This window comes from Xiphophorus hellerii, chromosome 1 (assembly GCF_003331165.1).
Source record: "Xiphophorus hellerii strain 12219 chromosome 1, Xiphophorus_hellerii-4.1, whole genome shotgun sequence".
Lineage (NCBI taxonomy): Eukaryota > Metazoa > Chordata > Actinopteri > Cyprinodontiformes > Poeciliidae > Xiphophorus > Xiphophorus hellerii.
The window spans coordinates 25,358,126-25,378,916 of NC_045672.1; the positions used below are offsets into that span (position 1 = coordinate 25,358,126).

General features: G+C 38.1%; 1 protein-coding gene across 4 annotated transcripts in view; it reads right to left on the reverse strand.

Moving 5' to 3' along the window:
- Positions 1-773: 773 nt before the first annotated feature.
- kdm5c (lysine demethylase 5C) overlaps positions 774-20,791 on the reverse strand; it is a 31,641-nt gene continuing 11,623 nt past the window's right edge. For all 4 annotated transcript variants that reach the window (XM_032545533.1, XM_032545274.1, XM_032545448.1 and 1 more), the window contains 22 exons: positions 17,701-17,824; positions 15,490-15,752; positions 15,249-15,407; positions 13,973-14,092; positions 13,731-13,889; positions 13,124-13,305; positions 12,855-13,017; positions 12,654-12,773; positions 11,661-11,855; positions 11,399-11,580; positions 10,561-10,685; positions 10,334-10,481; positions 10,157-10,247; positions 8,556-8,938; positions 8,340-8,478; positions 7,635-7,814; positions 7,044-7,172; positions 5,125-5,847; positions 3,673-3,715; positions 3,389-3,588; positions 1,911-2,105; positions 774-1,833 (listed from right to left, as the gene is read on the reverse strand). In XM_032545533.1, coding sequence (XP_032401424.1) covers positions 1,825-1,833; positions 1,911-2,105; positions 3,389-3,588; positions 3,673-3,715; positions 5,125-5,847; positions 7,044-7,172; positions 7,635-7,814; positions 8,340-8,478; positions 8,556-8,938; positions 10,157-10,247; positions 10,334-10,481; positions 10,561-10,685; positions 11,399-11,580; positions 11,661-11,855; positions 12,654-12,773; positions 12,855-13,017; positions 13,124-13,305; positions 13,731-13,889; positions 13,973-14,092; positions 15,249-15,407; positions 15,490-15,752; positions 17,701-17,824 — 4,032 coding nt within the window. In that variant the 3' untranslated portion in view covers positions 774-1,824. The remainder of the gene's footprint in view (positions 1,834-1,910; positions 2,106-3,388; positions 3,589-3,672; positions 3,716-5,124; positions 5,848-7,043; positions 7,173-7,634; positions 7,815-8,339; positions 8,479-8,555; positions 8,939-10,156; positions 10,248-10,333; positions 10,482-10,560; positions 10,686-11,398; positions 11,581-11,660; positions 11,856-12,653; positions 12,774-12,854; positions 13,018-13,123; positions 13,306-13,730; positions 13,890-13,972; positions 14,093-15,248; positions 15,408-15,489; positions 15,753-17,700; positions 17,825-20,791) is intronic.

Here is a 20,791-nt window from a genome sequence, read left to right on the forward strand (position 1 = left end):
ATTATATTATAATAATTCAGTTGTAATTTTGAGAAATCGGAGATGAAAAATAAAAAATATTCAGATATGTTGAGCATCTTAAGTCATATTTTGGTGCAGCTGTTACAGATTCTCAAACTGAGGTGGTCATGTCAGATTTTGTTAACTAGATTTTTTTCTAATTGACTTAATTTTTTAAGACGTTTTATCTTTATTCTGCTAATACAGCAATATTCTTGTAATTAAACAATAATTCTTGTAGCCTTGCCCTAATACTTTTACAATTCAGAAGGGACGATTGAAATGAGGTCCTCTTTTGAAAATATTTCCTTTCAGTCATTTGTTTTTTAGAAAAGAAAACAAGAAAACAAAACGATTAAAAACGGAAATCTACAAAGGACCACTGTAGAGAGAAAAAAATTATTTTGCAGCAAAAAACCCCCCCAAAAAAACATTAACATCGTTTTCTGGAAAATACAAGATAATTTTTGATCTTTAAAAGTTGCTAGAAAAAAAAAATTTCAAAATTAATCTCAGAAAATTGCTTTATTCCTAGAAAATGTCTAAGTTTGAAAAGTCGAAATGTTTGACTTGAAACTCAGAAATGTTCTTGTTTTTTTCTAGACAATTTATAAGTTATTTTTGGTGAAAATTTACTCGATTTTCTTTTCCCATTTAAAGTGCCTCCAATACTGTACAGTGGTATAAAAAGTTATTTCACATTTTATTTTTAAGTCATATCGCCCACATCCAACAAATTGTCATGTTGATGTTAGAAATAAGGAGACCCGAAGTCCTAAACAATTCTAAACTTTTATTTTATCCTAACAAGAGTGAAAAGAAACAAAGGCAACAGTAAAATGAAAAGTTTATACACAAACTCACGACAACTTTGTGTCTCCAATATCAACAATAATAATAATAATATAGTCATTTGAGCTCAAACAAAACAAATTGAGACCAGGTGAGTTACACTTAAGTAACCTTATTTTGCAAAGTGAAAATAATGAGGTGGTGGATCAGACTGAGAGGAATACATCATGGAGTCAAAAAGGATGGCATCTACAAAAACAAAGCATTGAGCAGAAGGTAAGGATGGAAAGATAAAGCCAAGAGGTACATATATATTTATTCTGGAAAAGTAGCACCAAAAACATTAATGCCTGTTTTTAAAACACTTCCCAAAATTTACTCAGGGTGTTGAAAATGCACATCTCCTAGGAACAGCTTCAAACACAAGGTTAAATACAACTAAAAAAAAAAAAAAAGAAAAAAAAAAGAATGTGTAACCATGGTGCCGTTTGTCTCAGGTCAGCAGTCTTAAATCCTGCACTCAGCGTCAGGATTCAGGCCCAAAAAACAGTTTAAATTAGCTTATCCAAGGTCAACATGAGCGCTCAAAGGAAGGTGAAAGTGATGCTGTTGGTCCTGAGACTGAACAAGCGTTTAGCAACGTGGGGAGTTGCTAAACGCAACCGACTGACCTCGGAGAACTTGAAACCAAAGAAGCTGCTTTAACGGCAAGTCTTGCATCGGTTCAACAGTCTGGACAGAAATGTTCGGGTAAGAGTATGTGACGAAATAATAATAATGAAAATGAGAGATACTGCTGAGTTATCGATGCGACGGTGGAGTGCAGAAGAAGAGTCATTTCTCTGTTAGTGTCTGACCACATGAGTGAGGGATGAAGCGGCGTCAGGGTAAATGGAGGAGGAGAAAGTGGACAGGGGGACGGGGGGATGTCCTGCATCTCTCTATAACTTGACACTGTTTCTGGCACGGAGAGTTCTGCTTCTCAGATTTCCTGGACAGATGTTTTTGCACGCAGCTCCCATGTTGGCCGCATCACAAAATCTGAGCAAACAGAAACACAATTACGTTTTGATAAAATCAGGAGCCATCTAGAGGCGTTCTGAGAACCAAAGCGTTACCTCTGGATGGATTTCGACGTTTGAGTGAGGACGAGTTGGGCTGTTTTTCAGAGGGCAGGTTTTCTTCGACTGGGAGGCGTCCTGGGGTTGATGCCCTGCTGCGTCCGCGCTGCTGCCTCGGTGCCCCTTTCTCTTCCTTTTGTCCTTGGGTCGTCCGCGGCTCGTCCTCGCCCCCCTCTGCTCCTCAAGCTCGATCTTTTGAGAGAGTAAAAATGTTACTAATTCAGTTGCCAGAGCGTTTCATAAAAACACCTGGAGCCAGATTCTTTAATTTTGCTTCGTCCTTGAATTCATTTTGATCATCAGATAAAAATAATTAACCCGGGAACACTGCATCATCACTAGTTGCGTTTCCACTGACCATCCAATTGCACAATTAGACATTTTGAAAAATAAATTTGCTCAATAGAAACACAGCAATTCTGGGAAAAAAACCCCTAATTTTTAGGTGAAAAGCTTTGGCACGAGGATGAGGTGGTTTTGTTTTTTTGTTGTATTCTAAACTGCAAATGAAAAATACTTTCTTCGCTTCAACAGAGTCAGATGATCTACTACAGGATGTTGCTTCTGGTGGAAACCACAAAGTGGACAACGACAGGAAGTGGTAGGAACATGACGGAGTGGCATGTTTTTTATCAGTTAAACTTATTCATGTGTGATTTTAATTGCATTTATTACTTAATGAAAACACCACAATGACAAAATTGTGTTTTTGTTTCATATTAGTGGAATATTGACAATGTTTTGTGCACATTTGTAATGGAAACGCAGCTACTGTTCTCCAGATAAGTTATGGATTTAAACCTCCATTCAGTTATCAAAATCACATTTTCACTGATCACCTCTGATTGGTAGCAGACAAATCAAAACACTGAAAAAAACCTATCTTTTGTTTATTAAAGGGTTTCTGTTATGCAATTTAAAAACTCTTTACATTTAAGACCAACATGAATTAAAACAATATTTTTTTAAATATATTTAAATCCAACGGATTTAAATATATTTTTAAATCCGTTATATTTAAATCCGTTGGATATTTAAATCCAACGGATTTAAATATATTTTTGTTCATATATTTAAGTTATTTAAATTATGTTGACGCTTTCTTACTCTGGCATTGTTCAGTGCTTTTAAAAATCAAGGTAACCCGATTTTAGAACCTTATTACGTTACACAGTAAGTTTCGGGTTCTAGCCAAGCATTAAAATCAGTTTTTAAGCCATCTTCATTAATAACTCACTTTTTACTAATGTGTTCCTGAAATTTAAAAAGTTAAGGATACAATTTTAAGATTTTTCTGTGAGTTTAACGAGTTATACATAAATAAAGCATCTGACTATAAAAAACAGAAACCTTTGCTGAAAGCCTAAAGTGTATCTTTAGTTTTAATACGTCTCACCTTTTCGTCAGTACGTTTACACTCTATGTTGTACATCCGTAGGTTTGATAGAATGTTTTGCTGTATTTCTGTGCCTGACCTGAATGAGCGTCTGCAGAGTTTCTCTGGGAGGGTCTGAGGCGGCCTGCAGGACTCTGTGGATGGTGTACGTCTGGTCCAAGGTGACCTCCAGCAGGTCTCCTTCCAGTTGCAGCTTCTCCAGCTGCTCCCTGGCGCCGGGGGACAGCGTCACCACTCGGCCTTTCAGCAGAGGCAGCAGGGGCAGCAGAGACTCCACGCCTGGGAGCAAAACGAGAGGGCAGCATTAAAAACGTTCCTTCAGCAGGATGCGGTCCGTAGGAAGAAACCAGCAGAGCGTCCTACCTGTAACATTTGACTTCTTGCTGATGCCATTTTGACACTCAGCCTGCCAAACAGAGACAGGACAGATATTTAAAGTTTGACCCGTTTACAGAAGATGTGACAAAGCTCAGGTTTTGCTACAACTAGAGTTGTTGTAACAATTATTTCAGTAATCTACTGTTTATTTTGACAATTAATTGAATTAAAAGAAATATCCTGTTCTATAGTAGCTGCTTAAGTAAAAGAAATACATGAGAAAATGATAAATAAATAGTTTAGTTCTTTTTAACCCTCTTGTCATCTTAAAAGATGATGAGCCTTTCACTCTGGATCCAGTCTGGGAGCCTGGAGCTGACCCTGTGTGCGCCTTTACAAATGGTTTTTTTTGTCTGTGTGGTTTTGGGAACTGACTGTCTGATGGGACACCTCCTCCCACTCGGTCTTTGCTGTCAAATGTCTTATTAACCCTCCTGCTACGACCGCAGGACAATTAACGAGAAACTTTATTCCTTAAAACACAATTCAACTGAATTATTGTTAGTCTCAAGTTATAAGTATGAAAAAAGAATTGAATGAGAAATGTTGCTAACTTTTAAAACTTAAACAGAAAAAAACTATTCTAACCTAGTTTTAATAATTCATAAAATAGATATCTCTTACGTTTTTTCAGTCACCTCCTCCCCACATCATTATTCTTCTTGAACAACAAGCAGAAACCAGATTATAAAAATAAAAGCTAAAAACAGGAAAGTTACACTAATAATCCAGCAGAAAGCAGAAAGAGGTCTGGAAGTATTTCAAACTAGCAGCAGTTTAAAATAATTTATCAGGTTTATTTTGCTCACTGTTAACCTCTGACAAGTCGAAATACAAAAAATAAAATCTTTATTTTAATAAAGTGTTTACTAACAAAGTTAGGAAAACACTTTGTTTACTAAAGTATTTCTGCAATAATTTAAATTCAAGACTTTTAAGACATTTTTAATCCCTTTAATTATACGACCAACATGGTTACAATAAGTTGAGCCAAAGGATTTAAATACATATTTTTTATATATTGTGGTAATTTAACTGATGTGTTTAACTCTGGCATGCAAGATCAGGGCTTTTAAATCAAGGTAACCTGACCAGCACCTTCTTCCTGTACACAGTATAGAAAATCAACACAGTGCACTAAAGAGTAAGGGTGCAACAATTTTACTTTCTCAAACATTCTTAATTTCGGGTGATCTGTGATCAACATTTCAGATAAAAAATTGATATCGGCCAAAATCGGAATTGGCAGGTCAGGTTTTTTAAAGATCGTAATCGGCGATTGGCCAGAAAACTGCATCTGGTACTAAAAGGTAACTTAACAAAGCCTCTGGGAATTTTAAAAATCGAATTACTTGAATCATTTGATGAATCATTAAAGCCCGAGTTGCAACGTTAAGATTTGATAAAAACAATAACAATCTGAAAAACATAACTTACCTGTGAAGAATCGAGTTCCTTTGTCTTCTTTATGGGTGAACTGTCCTCCGTTAAGTCGATAACGCCATCCTCTCCTTCTCCTCCCTCAGAGTCTGATAAGACGATAACCGAGTTCCCTTCTGCGTCTTTCTCCTTCTGCTCCTCTTTCTCTGCGAGTTCCTGCAGCTCCTGAAGCGCTCGCTGCAGCTCCGGCATCTCCAGCGCCTCCTTGGCCCGGCCCTGCCAGGTGATGGCTCGCTCCGTCAGACACTGCAGAGCCTCTCCTTCTGGCAGGCGCACGGGTAACCGCTGGAGCGCCACCAGCAACGCCAAGATGGTGGCCAAACGAGGGCGGCGCGACCGCTGACACTGAGGGCACAAAAAGCGGGTGTCCCAGTCCCACCAGCAGAGACGGTTGCTTTGTGGGCTGGAGGGCGGCAGGAGGGAGGGGAACGAAACGCAGCCGCCGTGGAACCAGTCCTTGCACAGATGGCAGCGGAGCTGAGGCGCACGCGGCGGCCTGGCGCACACGCACACCGACTGAGCGGTGGCGCTGCGGCTGCCGTTTCTGGTCTCCTTCACAGAGTCCTCAGAACGGTAAGACGTGTCCGTGTCCATGGTCTCGTCCCAGCGCCCGTTTTCCTTACAGCTCGCCGAGCTGAGTCCAGATTTACACAAGTTCAGTTTCTGCAGCCTCAGCAACGCCTCCTTCTCCTGGTGCTCCCCTTCCTTGAAAGCCAAAACCTGGAAACGAAATACCGACACAATCACAAACGTATCTGGAGCTAGTGAGGCGTAAAACACAAATCTACAAAGAAAACAAGAGAGGAAGAAAAAGAGTCGTTTGTGTTCTTTAGAGCAGGGGTGTTCAAAGGCTTTGTCATGTCGGACAAAACTGTTAAGTTAAAAGGACTTGCAATGCAAAAGTACTAAATTTTACCAACTGTTTTTGGTCTAGTTTCCAGCGCAAATATCTTAGTAAACTTTAAATAAAACAAAACTAACTTACAAGTAACTTTCCAGCAAAAAGCTTGTTTTAAATAAATAAATTCCACAATATTGATAAAACTGTTGCTTATAACGGGAAAAATAGATTTTTATAAGTGAAATAATCTGCCAGTGGAACTAGAACTGGGTTGCTAGGTGACGGGCTGGGCTTGGCTGAGGTTGCTAGGTAACGGTGCAGTGCCCCGATCATGAAATAATCTGCCAGTGGAACTAGAACTTTTTCATCAATATTAAGAAATTATTCACTTAAAATAAGCTCCTATATCTTCCTGAAAAGTTGTGTAAGTTAGTTTTGTCTTGTTTCAAGTGTATTAAGATATTTACACTAGAAACCAGACCAAAACACTTTAAGACTTTGTGAATTTTAAAAATAAAAATAATAATCAGAAAAGTTATAATTTTAAACATTTTTTGTTGTTTTTGCTTGCAGAACAATAGACTAAACATGCAGCATTTTAATAGCAATATAGTAACCAAGCAAATAAATTAACTAGGAAATGATGTCTTATTCTTTGGAGATTTAAAACTTATAAAACATTTTGTTCTCAACTCAATTCAACAAATTAATCCTCAGTTATAAAAACAGGATTCGAGTCACTTTCTTTCAAAATATGCTCTATGTTTTGCCAAGTTTAACAAATAAAATAAAATCTGGTTTGGGTGAAGCAAAGCCGACCTTAAATAAAAGTCTTTGAAAAGACATTTGTTTAATTTTTCCAAAAGCTTGGTTATGAAGAGACAAATATTTTGTCATTTTCCATTATGTTGATGATAATTTTACCCAGACTACAAATGAAAAACAAATTCTCCGTCTGCACCAACTAGTTGCGCTGAGACGCCTACATTTTTTATCATTCTTGAATTGCAAAAATCAGTGAAAGGGCCAAAGGTCGGACACCCCTGCCCTGGAGATTGGGGTTCAGGATTCTTACGATAGCTGCCGGGTCCCTCAGCGCCTGAGCAGAGAGACCCAAAGTGTTAGAATCAGAGTCGTCCAGAGTTTCGTCCAGCGGCTCCGGCTCAGTCCGCCGCTCTCTCCTTTTCACACACGGACACAAAACCTGCAGCAGGCGAAGGACGGGTCACAGTTTAACGTTCACAGCAGTTTGATAAGGTGCAAAAAACACAATAAACCTGGAACTGAGAAGTATATAATTCAAATGTTAATTTTAATTATATAATTAAAATAATGTAATTAATTTTAATTAATGATATTATTAAAATACAGACTGCTACAAGAGATCATTCCTGCCAACAGCCATCACCATCTACAGTAACTCTGAAGAATCTGAATTAATGAGTTATAACAACATATGATTTCCCTTTGGGATCAATAAAGTATTTATTTGGTGGAATAACTAGGAGGTTTTCAATGGGGTTCAGTGCAATGGGCTCTTAGTTTGTATATGCATATATATAAAACAGTTAATCCAGACTGTTAGAAAACGAAGCTTTCAGCAGATAACAGGAAGGCTAACTGAAGTTGTTCTGAGTTTTCCATCTCTGGTTTGTTTGAGGCTCACCTCCAGTAAACTGTGCTGACTGCTTTTCTTCAGGAAGGTTTTGGTGGCCTTGTCCCTCCAGGAGTGAGCGCTGGTCACCTGCAGCTCCAGCTGCCTCAGCTCCTCCATTAAGACGGGTAAGTCCCTCCCAATCGCCACCAGGCCCTCCAGGTCGTCCAGACATGGGTAATGCTCCCCGTTCTGCAACGTCACATTTAATGACTTTATTCATTCATTTCTTCTGAACATGTTATATGGTTTAGAGCACAAACATGAAAGAAACAGCAAAAATACTAAAATACTATTACCATTTAGCTCCCTAATGCCATCTCCTTATATATATATATAAATTTCTCTTTCTTTGGTATGTCTGTATGTTGGTTTATGGTCATTAAGAAAAAAAAATTTCAGAAGTTATGCAAGTTTTGCAAAATGTATGTAATGTAGATAAATATATAATCTCCTGATAAACAAAACAATATATAGCAAGATTCCTGAAACAAATTACTAAAATTATATTAGAAAAATCTCATTTGATCTATTTTCCCTTTCAGATCAATAGTCTCAGGCTGAAAGGTGCAACATAAATAAAGTTGCCCTGACTTATTTTATGTGTGAAGATATCTGCAGTATAAACTAAAACTGCTTGGGTTTGTGTCTTTGGAATGCCGAAGAGGTCCTGCTCCTGTATTTTGCATAAACTGTGTTGCTTGGATTTCTTCGTACCTGGATTTCCTCCAGGTCTGTGACCCAGGCCTGCGCGCGCGTCAGGCAGCCCCGCAGAGCCTCGATGTTGGGCAGCTTGACGGGAATAAGCTGAGCCTCGTTCACGATCGCCTCCAGGGTGGAGAGAGGATGCTTCTGCCTGCAGGAGCGAAACAAAAGATCATCTGACGTCTCTACATCGTCATCACAGCTACCAAATGAATTGGGTGTTGTTACCTCTGTTCCAGGCAGATCTGTGCCTTCTCCTCCCAGCGCTCGGCGATGGTGAGCAGCTCCTGAAGCTCCGCCATGGCCGTCTCCACGGATACGCTCTGAGCCACGTTGCAGCCTGCCTCCATGAGGTTCCTCAGCACCTCCAGCGTCACCTCGTGCTTCTCCCCTCCTCCTGTGCCCAGCGTGCGCCTCACCTCCTCCAGCCAGTGGCCCTGCGCCTTTAGGCCCTGGAGTAAATTACACTCGGGCACCACGACGGGCAGCTTGCCCCCGTCCTCCAGCAGACTCTGCAGCTGCTCAGGAGGCGGCGACTCTTTCCTCCAGTCCTTGTTGTTGACCAGGACTTGGGCCTGTTTTCGGAAATCCTCAACTGTTTGCAAAACCACCTTGAAAAAGTAAACATTGAAAGGAAGAATTTTAGACAAATAAATTCATGAGACATCTTCCTACAGTTTGATCACGTTGGGTTGTTTATTTATGGCATTTTATTTTCATTTTGAGCCACATTTAGATCATGAATCATGAAGAGCCGGTTGTACCACAATGTACTGATAAAACCTATTAAACTGTTAAAATATTAACAAGTAGCCATCTGAGCATTCGATGAGTACTTCTTTAAATTAAATATGTAAGAATTTCCCCATTCATCAATTGTTTTTATAATATTTTTGCAAACAAAATAACTTATTTTGTGGATATAATTTACAAATATTTGCAAGCAACTTTGTAACATTTTAGTTTATGTTTAACAGTAAATGTGCCGCATCGATCACAGGCTAAGTAACCCTGAGGCAGAAGTAATCGTAGGAGTAGGAAATACTGCCACCTGCAGGTGTTTTTGACTATTTTGGCAGAAAATTTGAAATAAACTCACAATTGGGCATTAGTGTGAAAAAGTGTAAGGATCTGATGATTTTGCGTGAATTTCTGGGATCATGAAATTGCAAAAAAAACGGAAGGACTGATTGATGTAATCTGGCAATGTGCAGATAAAAACTGTCCGGCTGCAGCCTCTGCTAACACTGTACAAGATCTCAATGACTGGTCTGACTCCTATGGATGATTTAACTCAGACCCTTCGATTAGAAAAGCAAATAAATACAATTAAGATGTTTTTTCAATTACATCAAATTGCTAAATCTTTATTCAAAGGACCTAAAAACAACCGTATCCCCTCTAGGTTTGTTACAACTATTAAAAACAGCATCATCTTCATCTCTTGCACTTGGTCTAAAATAGGGCAGCAACTAATGATCATTTTATGAATAGACTATTCTATCGTTCTGACGATTAATTGATTATTATGACAATTAATCAGATAAAAAAATTTCACATTCTGCTGAGTTTTTATTTAACTAATTATGTCTTTTTTTATGCAATTTTAGAAATACATTAGAAGATTCAACTAAACGAATAATTCAGTCACTTTTGAATTATTATTCTTCTTTGATTTGACTGATAAAATATAATCTTTAAAGATTCTTTTTATGCGTTCCTGTGGAGTCTGGAGGGCCACATAAACAGCCTATGTTGGGCCACTTTTGGCCCTCAAGCCTCCAGCTTGACACGTGATTTAGTGCAACATTATTCGACATGTTTCTTACCTGCACTTCCTTTAAGTGTTTAATCACACATGGTAGGTTTTGCATTTTCTCAACCAGGGACTTCAGCTCAGCCAAAGTCATCCTATCATCACTGAAAGGAAACAACATGAAAGTTTCTATAAGTCTGAATAAGAACAAGCTGCTAATGTAAGAGGTGAAGCTTGTGAATCATCTCACCCAGTCTTTGTGTTGCTGAGGAGCTCGGCACTCTTCTGATGGCAGAACGCGATGTCTTTGAAAACAGCGTTGAGTTTCCTGAGAAGCTCGTTGTCGGGAAACCGTTTCTCTGCTGCTTCCGTCTTCAACTTCTCCAAGTCAAGAATTTCTGCAAATAAAATTTCACTTAACGTAAAGATCAACTTCTCTCTTCCAGTTTTAGTTTGTCATTTAGGAGGATTTCCTACCTATTTTGTGTCCTTCCTCCTGTTCAAGTGCCTCTTTTACTCTGTTGGCCCACGAATCAAAGGACTCCGACCTAACCTTTAATCGATGGAGCATGGCCAGCAACTCATCTAGGGTGTATCTGTACCTGCAGGGTAAAAACCAAAACCGTGAGTAAAGGCTGGACAGGGAAATGTGGCTCCAGAAAAATTAAAGAGGGGACTTGCTGTGGTGTACCCCAAGGCTCTATACTCAGTCCTATATATTTTCCTTCATTGTTATGTTAATGATAACCCAACTTATTTACTTTTTCCTCTCTGACTGCAGCTTCTGTTTACACTCTACAAGATAAGTAGAACTAAGATGTTCTTTCAGCTGCACCAAATTGCCAAAGATCAATTTATCTTTCTTTTAAGTACCTAGAAAACAATATTCAAACCTTCATCGTCTCTTGGTTTGTTACAACATTAGCCACAAACAACATTATCCTTGGGCTGCAACTAGTTGTTTCAGAAATCAATTGTTTTGTTATGGGTAGAAATAACTTCTCTTTCTAAAGTGTTTTTTTTAATCTTATAAGCAAAATGTAATTTTTTCTACAGTTTTAGTTTAAATATCGGCTCTGAATATGTTGTCCTTTCAGAAAACTGCGTTTTTTTGTATAATCCAGTTAACGATTAATCAATTACTAAATCAGTTGAGTATTATTTCATGATTAATCATTTCCGTCCAAGTCTAATTACAATTGTCAGTTAACGGCTTTTGGAAAGTGTGACCACTTCACACCATTGTTTTAAGGTCTGTTCATTAGTTTTCACATTGGTTTCACCATTATTTTTACTTAATTTTCAAAGGTTATACCTGAGGTAGAGCTTTTCGGTGGGGCAGTTGCACAGATCCTGAGTGTGATAGAGACACACGAGTCGTTCGGGACAGTTGGAGCAGGCCAGAGCGGAGAGGAAGCACGTCGTCTTACATTTATCACACTGTCTCTCATCATCAGGCAGCAGCTCAAAAGCCTCTCGCTCTGCTTCTGTGATGCCCTGCAAATGCAGACAAATCCTCACAACGTCAGCTACGGTCTTCCTCCAGATAAACATCACCATTCACTTCTGCGCCTCACCCTTTCCATCAGATTCTTGCGCAGTTTTCTCTCCTCTTGAACGATGATGAACATCTCCCGATGCGTAGCTGCAGCCAGGTTAAGGTCCAGTTTCTCTGGACATGCAGCCATTTTACAGGTGAGCTCCTCGTGAGAAAACACACAATACCTCCTCAGGCGGCGGTAATGCTCAATACAGTGTCGACCAGCAGGGAGCTGCAAATACAAACACATAAACTCCTTAGTATCGTGTAAGTAGAGCTGCAAATTAGGCCTGTATCAATAATAAACTTAGCTGGATGATAAACTACAGAATTTATTGTTGCTTTGAGATTATTATCAAGTGATACAAACAATAACACGTTCTTAAATATCAGTAAATTTCAAACTAATGAACATTTAACACTGAAACTGAAAAACATTTTAAATATCCAAAAATAAATAGATAAATAAAAAAACAATTCATTTTATTTCTTGTTTCTGAAGTTTGTAAACAAAATTGCCATTCAAATAATTTTACCAAAGCATCAGACTGAGGACTTCTGTCATCCAGTTTTTGGTAGAAACAGAGAGAGAAGATAAAACTGCAAATAATGCAAAATTTAACCAGGTTAAAAAGGAGCTTACTGGGAAATATGTTGTCTCAAAAAAGACCAAAAATGCTATTGATAATTTTAAAAAGGTATAAAATAATTGTATATTTAAGGATGAGAATGTGGGATTTAAGTGTCACACAACATGGAAATAGTTTAAGTGTATTTGATGTTTACAGATTTAAATGTTTATAAGTCGAGTATGAGAGGAGCAGGAAATCAGAAGACCTTCTATCTGCTCCTTTTTGAACAAATAATGTAAAACTGCACGTCAATTGGGCATGATAATTTTTTACTTTATGCCTGTTTGAAATAAATTTAGTGAATATATGGAAATTACTGAGCTTGTTTTAATTTATCATGCAATTGATTTATTTCTTATTGCGACTCTACAAATTAGACCAAAGTGAGAAAAACGTACCCAATCTGCAGTGCAGAAGTTGACTGCTTCAGCAAAGTTATATCCCTGATTGAAGCCACTGTGGTAGGCTCTAGGAAAGGTGATCACAAACTCGCCGGCACACTGGTTAGTGCGTACCACCTAGAGTTTGGAAACAGGAAGTTAACTGGAGAAGCTCCACAGAGCGGCTCGTCTCTGAGCCGTCGCTGATGCGGTACTGACCGGTACCCCATGAGCCATGAGGATATTGGGGTTCATGATGGTGACGAGCTGGTGCAGGAGGTCGGGTTGGTACTCAAATAGCTCTGGAGTCAGCTTCTTCATAACATCTTCAAGCTGTTCAGCTGCCGCAGAGGGAACTCCATACCAAGTCTTGGGTTCACCCCTGGAGGTTAAGGGAGGAAAACGGAGCCTCAAGCTTCACTTAAACACTTTACTACTGCATTCAAGCTCAAACAGGGACACAGACAGAGGCGATGAAGGTGAAGTACCAGTGCAGGTAGTTGATGGAGTAGCTCCAGTGATCCTCAATGTGCCAGCAGAACGTTGAAAACACCATGCCCACGTAAAGCCAAGGCACCTTCATCCCAGAGATGTCCCCATTAATATGGCAGAGGAGCGACTGCTCCAGAACAGGCATCACGTTTAGGTTCCAGCCAGAGCGCGCGTACTCCTGCCCAACAGAGACAAAAACGGCTCAGTTTCACTGAAAAGCATTTCGTTCTCAATTAATTTGAATAATTCAGGCTACAAACATCATTCATGGAGAATATGCAAAACAAAATTTAATATTTTCATCTGTATTTACCAACATATAACGTTACAGTTATATACAATTTATAACAGAACGTTTGACTGTCACTTCCCATTGTTATTTGTTGTATGTTTATTATTACTTTATTTATTTGTTATTTATTTACATATTTTAATTTTTATTGTGTGCTATGCTGGGAAAAACAAAATGTTCCCCCCTGGGGGGGATAAATAAAGTATTATCTTATATAAACAAAACAGGCTAATTTTTATCAAAATGTACCAGAGTGACACAGGAAAGCCATTAACAACCGATGAGCTAAGAAGAGAAAACTATCAGCATACCTCCTCTTCTTTCGTGAGTTCCTTCTTCCCATTATTCATAGGAAAGCCACTCCCGAACTCTTTGGAGTGAATGTCTGCTCCATATTCGACAGTCACGTCTTCTTCAATACTGCTGACTAACCTCCAGAACTCCCTCTCCACGAGTTCAGTGGGAACCATCTACACAAAACAAGAGCGCTGGACACTTAACCTCTGTCTCTAATCTCACATCAAAGCGTCCTGTAATTTCCAGCTGAACTCACATGAACAGGCATATTGAAGTAATCGGCTTTGAACGAGTCGGCCATTTCTCCAAAACTCTGCAAAGTGTACTCTCTTGTTGCTTGCTCAAAGCCAAAGGCTTCCGACGGTTTCTTACACTCCTGAGGAAAAGACAAGATGCGATAAGTCAGGAAACTCAAAATTAACCCTGGTTTCTCTTTTGGCTGAAAGAAATCAATTAGGCTGTGTTCACACTGCAGCCTGAAGTGACCCAATTCTGATTTTATGGCCTTAATGTGACCTGTATCTGGTCTTTTCATGACAGTCTGAAGAACTCAGAGCAGATTTTTTTTAATGTGACTCAGGCTGCTTGGATATGTGGTTCTAAACCCGAAACGTCTCCTGTCTGTAAAGCTCTCTCCGTCAGTCGGTCAGTTTAAGTCCAGAGTGAAAACTCATCTACTCTCCCTGGTCTTCAACACAAGTTAAAGAGAAAAGGTAAAGGAAGAAAGAAAAATGCTGCAGCTAAAATGTAGGTATTGTTTTGGTTTTCATTCATACTACTAGCTTTTGGTATTGTTTCCAAATTTATATTTGTCTTTATTTTTACTTGATTTTATGTTCTATTTTATAATCTATCTGCCTGTGATGTTGTGTTTGTTATGAAGCAATTTGGTCTGCTGATGCGGCTGTAAATCTTCTGTAAAACTAAACTTTGAAGTGACTAAGGCTGCATTCACACTGCAGCCTGAAGTGACCTGATTCTGAGCTTTTTGCCTTAATGCAACCTGTATCTGATCTTTTCATGGCAGTGTGAACAACACAGGTCAGACGTTTTTCGAATGCGACCCAGGCCGCTTGGATATCCGATACATATCCGATTCAAATGTGACCTAACGGCCAGGTGGCATCCATCCGACCTGGACGTCACTAATGCTCGACAAATGTCACTACTCTGCGTCCTGACACGCCCAAGCGGGAAGAAAAACAACATGGCGGACGATAATGAGGATTAAGATATTAATATTCTGGCTCCGGTCGGACAACAACTTCAAAATCGTAAGATATGCTCCACCATGTTTACACTGAGCACTTCTTCTTCGCAAGCTCTCGATGTGTGACGTTACTGCGCCCTCTACTGCACATGCAGGACACTTTCAGATCGTTTATAGTTCTCACTTGAGATCACATACAAGTCGCATATATTTGGAAGTGTGAACGACAACGTCCAAAAAAAAAAAAAAAAATCCACTTTCACTTCAGACTGCAGAGTCAACGCAGCTTTAGAGTCTTTTTAAAAAAAATCTTTCAACTTACTTCAGCGACACACTTTGGGCATCGCCACTTGCTTTTTGGAGGATCGGTGAGCGGCGGTAGGAGACAATACGTGTGATAGTTTTCATCACAGCTGTCGCACTGCAGGAGTTTCTCATCATCATCTCCCCGGCCACACATCCGACAGATAAAAGAATCCACCTTTGGTAGCAAGAAAAGAAGAAAACAATTATCATTTCATTACATCAGAACAAATTAAAAGTGTAACAACTCCTGGACTTACACACTGAGGGTTGGTAATGTTTCGTCTGAGCCTCATGGTCATTTTGGATCCATCATCCTCTCCGTATTCTGCTTTTACTTCTTCCTTCTTTACTTCCGTTTTGACTGTAACAGTCAGAGGAGGAAGCTGCAGGTTGGATGAACCCTCATCAGTTTGCTTCTCTTCTGGGTCGAGATGCTCAGGTTTGATGGGAGCGTCACCAGGAGCATCGTCAGAAGCAGGAAGTGTGGCGTCCTTGATGGTAACAGTCTGAGGCAGATCATCTGAAAACGAAGAGAGAAAAAGAACAACGTCTTCAACTCTGCTTATCACAAACTCTGGAGGATTTCAATTATGGAAGAAAGTTATGATTTAAGTCATAGAACTATTTTTTTTTTGGCCAAAGTAGGTTGGATACACATTTCTAAGTAGGACAAAAAAGATTTGAGTCACTTGAGTGAACTGACTACTCACAACCGAATGCAGCAGCATCATGAGTAGGCCTGTCACGATAGCAAATTTTGCTCAACGATTAATTGTCTCAAAAATTATTGCGATAAACGATAATATTGTTTGAAGACCTTTTTACACTGATTTAATGAAAATGACGTAATAATGCATGCGATTTCCTGCCAAAGATAGATACACTTTATTTTCAAAAGAACACTAAACACTGGAACTGATAAACAAAATAAACAAAACAACCAAAAACAAAAATAAAATGGATTCTCAGTCTCCATTAACAAAAAACTCACTTAAAAAAAAAACTAAACAACATAAAGCCAAAGTGGAAATAAATACTGCATTCAACCAAAAGATTATGAAGTCTGTATATTATGTTGCCCTTCAGTAATAATTAGATTTAAATAGAGAAGATGGGCACATCGACTACCTGATGCAATAGTTCACACTACATGATTTTTTGCTCCTATTTTTCCCCTTACAACAATCTTAGATCGTTGGTCTTTCTAAGATTGTGTGGTGTGTTATGGTAGATGTTGTTGCCGCTCCGATCTAAATCAGGGGTTTTCCCGACTGGGCGCTTTAACGCAACCTGTTGAATGTGACAGGTAGCCAATCAGAAAGCGCGGATTCTCCTCCGTGTTTTCTGAGGGGAAATTACGTCGGGGAATCCCAAACAGCTGACACGGCGCAACCCGAAGTCCAGCGGACATTGGAGATGATATGTGGAAACAACATTAATGTTTATTCAACATGCAAAGAATATAGAAATGACAAGAGGAGGAGTTGGAGCGAAATTGCTACCGCAGTTGATAAACCCGGTAACTTTTCAGCTGTTCTTCGTTAACGTGACATAAATAGGTTATAATGATTTTCATTCGGTCAGGACTTTACGCTGACACTAGCCACATGCATTGCAGGTAGATTGTAGTAAAGCATTGATTAATGCCTGGTTTTAAAATTAGGTCACTGGACTTGTAGCCATTATTTTGTGCTCATTGTTGGACACCACACGGCAGGACCGAACCCGATCGAACCGTTATACCTAGGATTTCTGTCGGCTAATGTGTGGTCTGTCAGGTTTTGAAAATGGGCCGACAATCGGCTGACAGCTCTAAGATCGTGTAGTGTGCGCTGGGCTTTACACTAAGGATATGAGGAAGGGAGGGTCAGTGGAGAGCACCGGAGTTGAGCCTTTTTTCGTTCAGTGTCATTAACAGAAAGAGAAAAAGGCCGGAAGAGACGATAATGCCGATAATTAAAATGACGTCGATAGTTTTAATTTATCGTACGATAAATTGATTTACCGTTTATCGCGACAGGCCTAATCATGAGTAAAACCTTAAAAAACAAATGGACGTTTTCATTACCAGTGTGTGCAAAGCTTTGTCAATGTCGCATTAATATCAAAAAGATGTTAAAATTTAAATTATAATTTCGAAAAAATTTAAATTTTGTCACTCAAAATTTTTCATTATTTTTTTAAAATGAATACTGATCCAAAAATTTCTGATTTTTTCTAACAAATTTTTGAAAGTCAAAAATATTATTTTTGAAAAACATTTTATGATTAATCTAAGAAACTGAGCTTTGAAAAATGCAATCATTTCTAAACAGCTGAAAAACCACCTCATCCTAGCACAAAAACGTGTTTTTTCTAAATTGCCGTGTTTCCATTAACCCAAATAATTTTCATAATTCCAATTTGTGCAAAAATATGGTAAATGGAAGCTGAGCTCCTTGTAACATGACAAATAACACTAAATTCACCTTTTTTCTTGAAGCCTTTGTCCCTTGCTACAAGTCCAAGTCCCATCATCTTTGGTCCGGCTCCGTAGATCTGCAGCTTCTTCAGCTCGGGGTTCTTCTCTATGTCTTCCTCTGTTGGTTCCGGCTGCGAATAAAACAACACTTTCATTATGAAGCCACGGACGGACAGCAGCATCTACTTCACCAAACACACAAGCAAAGCAACAACCGAGTGATCACCGAGTGCAGAACAAAGTAAACGTACTAAATGCATCACAAGAAAGGATTAGGGATTCAAAGGAAGGAAATGTTAACCTTTAACCCAGTGGCAACTAAAAGGACAGGAGCATCCATCACTAGAAAACTAACCCACCAGCAGACGCAACCAGTCATGGTGAGGAGGAAGTTTCAACATACACCATATTCTTGTATACTGTGTTAGTATATAAATGAAATATTAAAACATGTAAAGAATAATAAAGTTTTTAGAAGATGTTTAATAATAGAAAGTTTAAAACAGACTTGAGTTGTACATGTTTATACTTTTTTTTTTCTCCGAAGAGTTTTTGAGGCGCTAGTGGCTCGTATTTTTGCGACAATAGGAAGACAGGAAGGAGGGCGAGGAGAGGGGGGAGGACATGCGGCAAAGGTCGCCGGGACCAGGAGTCGAACCCGCGACGTCCGCGTCGAGGACTAAGGCCTCCAAACGTGGGGCGTGCTAACCCCCTGCGCCACCACAGCACGCCCCAATGTTTACACTTTAAGAGAAAAATACTTGCCAAGAGTCAACCCTGCACACCACTTCTTATTTTCACACAAAAAAATCTCAGAAACCTTCTAGAAGAAATTAATATTTGCTAGAAAAATTAAATAAAATTTTGAAAAAAAGAAAATTCGATCAAGATTAATTTTAAACATTTATTTTTAAAAAGTTTATTTTCTTATTAAAATTTTTAATTATAATAAAAAAAATTATGAACATAACAATTTGCATATTAAAAAATAAAAAATCTGTATTTTAAAAAAAAATAATTTTTAATCAGAATTTTTATTTTTTTTAAATTATAATTTACATTTTATTAATGTAAAAAAATTTGCGTATTAATAAAAAACAAAAACAAAAATCAGTATTTAAAAAATATAATATTTGCTCAGTCAATCCTTTTAGTATTTTTATACCAAATCTTACTTTGAAAACAACAAAAACAGAAAAACAGTCAGTGTGACGATATTCTGAACTCTTCTCATGTAACCAACGTTTTTCTCTTACCTGCACTGAACTGAATCCTGCTATGAGGGATTTATGTATTTTAAAGAATATCATTTTAAGTTATCGAAACTTTAAAAAAAACCTAACAGACTCAGGTTTAAACTTGCAAAAAGTCAAAACACATTTTAAAAAGTTAAAACCCAACAAACCCTGTCATCATTTTGAACAGGTTCCACAACTAAAACTGACCCACTGAAATAAACGCTGGGTGCAAATTTCAAAACTATTGTGTGGTAAGAGTTTCACAATAAAAGCCTTTCACAATACTTTGAGATGTTGTTCAAATGCAATCAATGACAAAAAAAAAAAAAAAAACATATAATGCCCTAAAAGATGCTGTTCCACAATGATTCTTTTTCCAATGATTCTTGATTCCAAAATGGTTGAATCAAAACCACCTGGAAGCAATTGCAGGTAGAAATGCATCAAGCAGAAACTCAGGACGAAAACGACTGGTTTGTTCAAAACAATAAGATGTAATTTACTTTTACTGACGAGGAAATAAATCAAACCTAACTGTTAAAGGGACTCTTTGTTGTGGCTCTTACTCAGAGCAGAAGACGCAGGCCGCTCTTTGTATTTTCAGAGAGGTGATTAAATTCAGACAAAGCAAAAATAATAATTTTAAGCAAATGCATATCAGCTATTTATTTAATGTTTATTCTTATAACTTTTGTTGTTTTAAGCTGTTAAACTTGGTGTCATTTTAAATGTGCTTCATAAATATGTTAACCTTCTTAAAAAAAGTGAGACTTTCAGGGGTAAAAAAGGAGCATTCACGATTTCAAACTCCGTCCATCACTGATCAGATTTAAAAAATATTAGCAGCCTTTTGGAAGACTTGCATTTAAAAGGTAAAAATAAAAAATAAAAAAAAAAACAATAAAAAATCTATTATTTTTGTTTTTGATCTAAAAATGAAAACTACAATTCTGTTTTATGGCGACAACTTTCTCGCACATGGTGTGACGTCACCTCTGGGGCCAATGTACCTACTTAATGCGCATTCTCAACAGAAATAACACTATTAGAGATATTTAGACACTATTGGTGTCTAAATAATTTAGTGTTTAGACACTATAACCATTATTTAAACACTATTAGCATTATTTAGACACTATAAGTGTTATTTAGAATTGAATTCAACTTTATTGTCATTGCACATGTCTAGTACAAAGCAACCAAATGCAGTTTGCATCCATCCAGAAGTGCTTAACAGACTAAAAAATATATTACAAATGTACAATGATGTATTTTCTTCTTTCATTTTACTAAAATATACTATTTAAACCCTTTTAAAGCTAATAGTGTCTAAATAACAGTCACAAATAACACTATGAGTTAGTTATACCTCTGAATGAGAACCAGAATCTGATTTTTTTTTTTTTAAAAAGCAAGAGCGGTAGGTGAAAACTTTTTAAATTGGTGATTAGGAATTTGCAACAAATCTGATCGGTGCATCTCTAGTTGCAAGTCCTTCAGTCATGCAGCTGCAACTCTGTCATTCCTCCAATTTTGCTTCATACTTTCTAATACTATTGACACTTTTGTAAGCGAAAACAGAAAAAGCAAAAGAAAATTTGCATGATGATGTAGGACAAACTCACAGAAGTGTTAGCTTCAACTAAAAACGAGCAAAAAAAGAAGCAAATTTCACCAATTTGACTATTTTTAGTCACAAATTGTACTCTGTAGTTAATTAAACAAGTATTTTTAATAGGTCTACGTAAATGCACTCAAATGAGAACCCATGCAGCCACATGTTGGCATCTGAAGTGATAGCAGAGCAGGCCGAATCAAAGGAAATGCAAAAAATTAGGACATGGACAGCTCAGCAAGTAA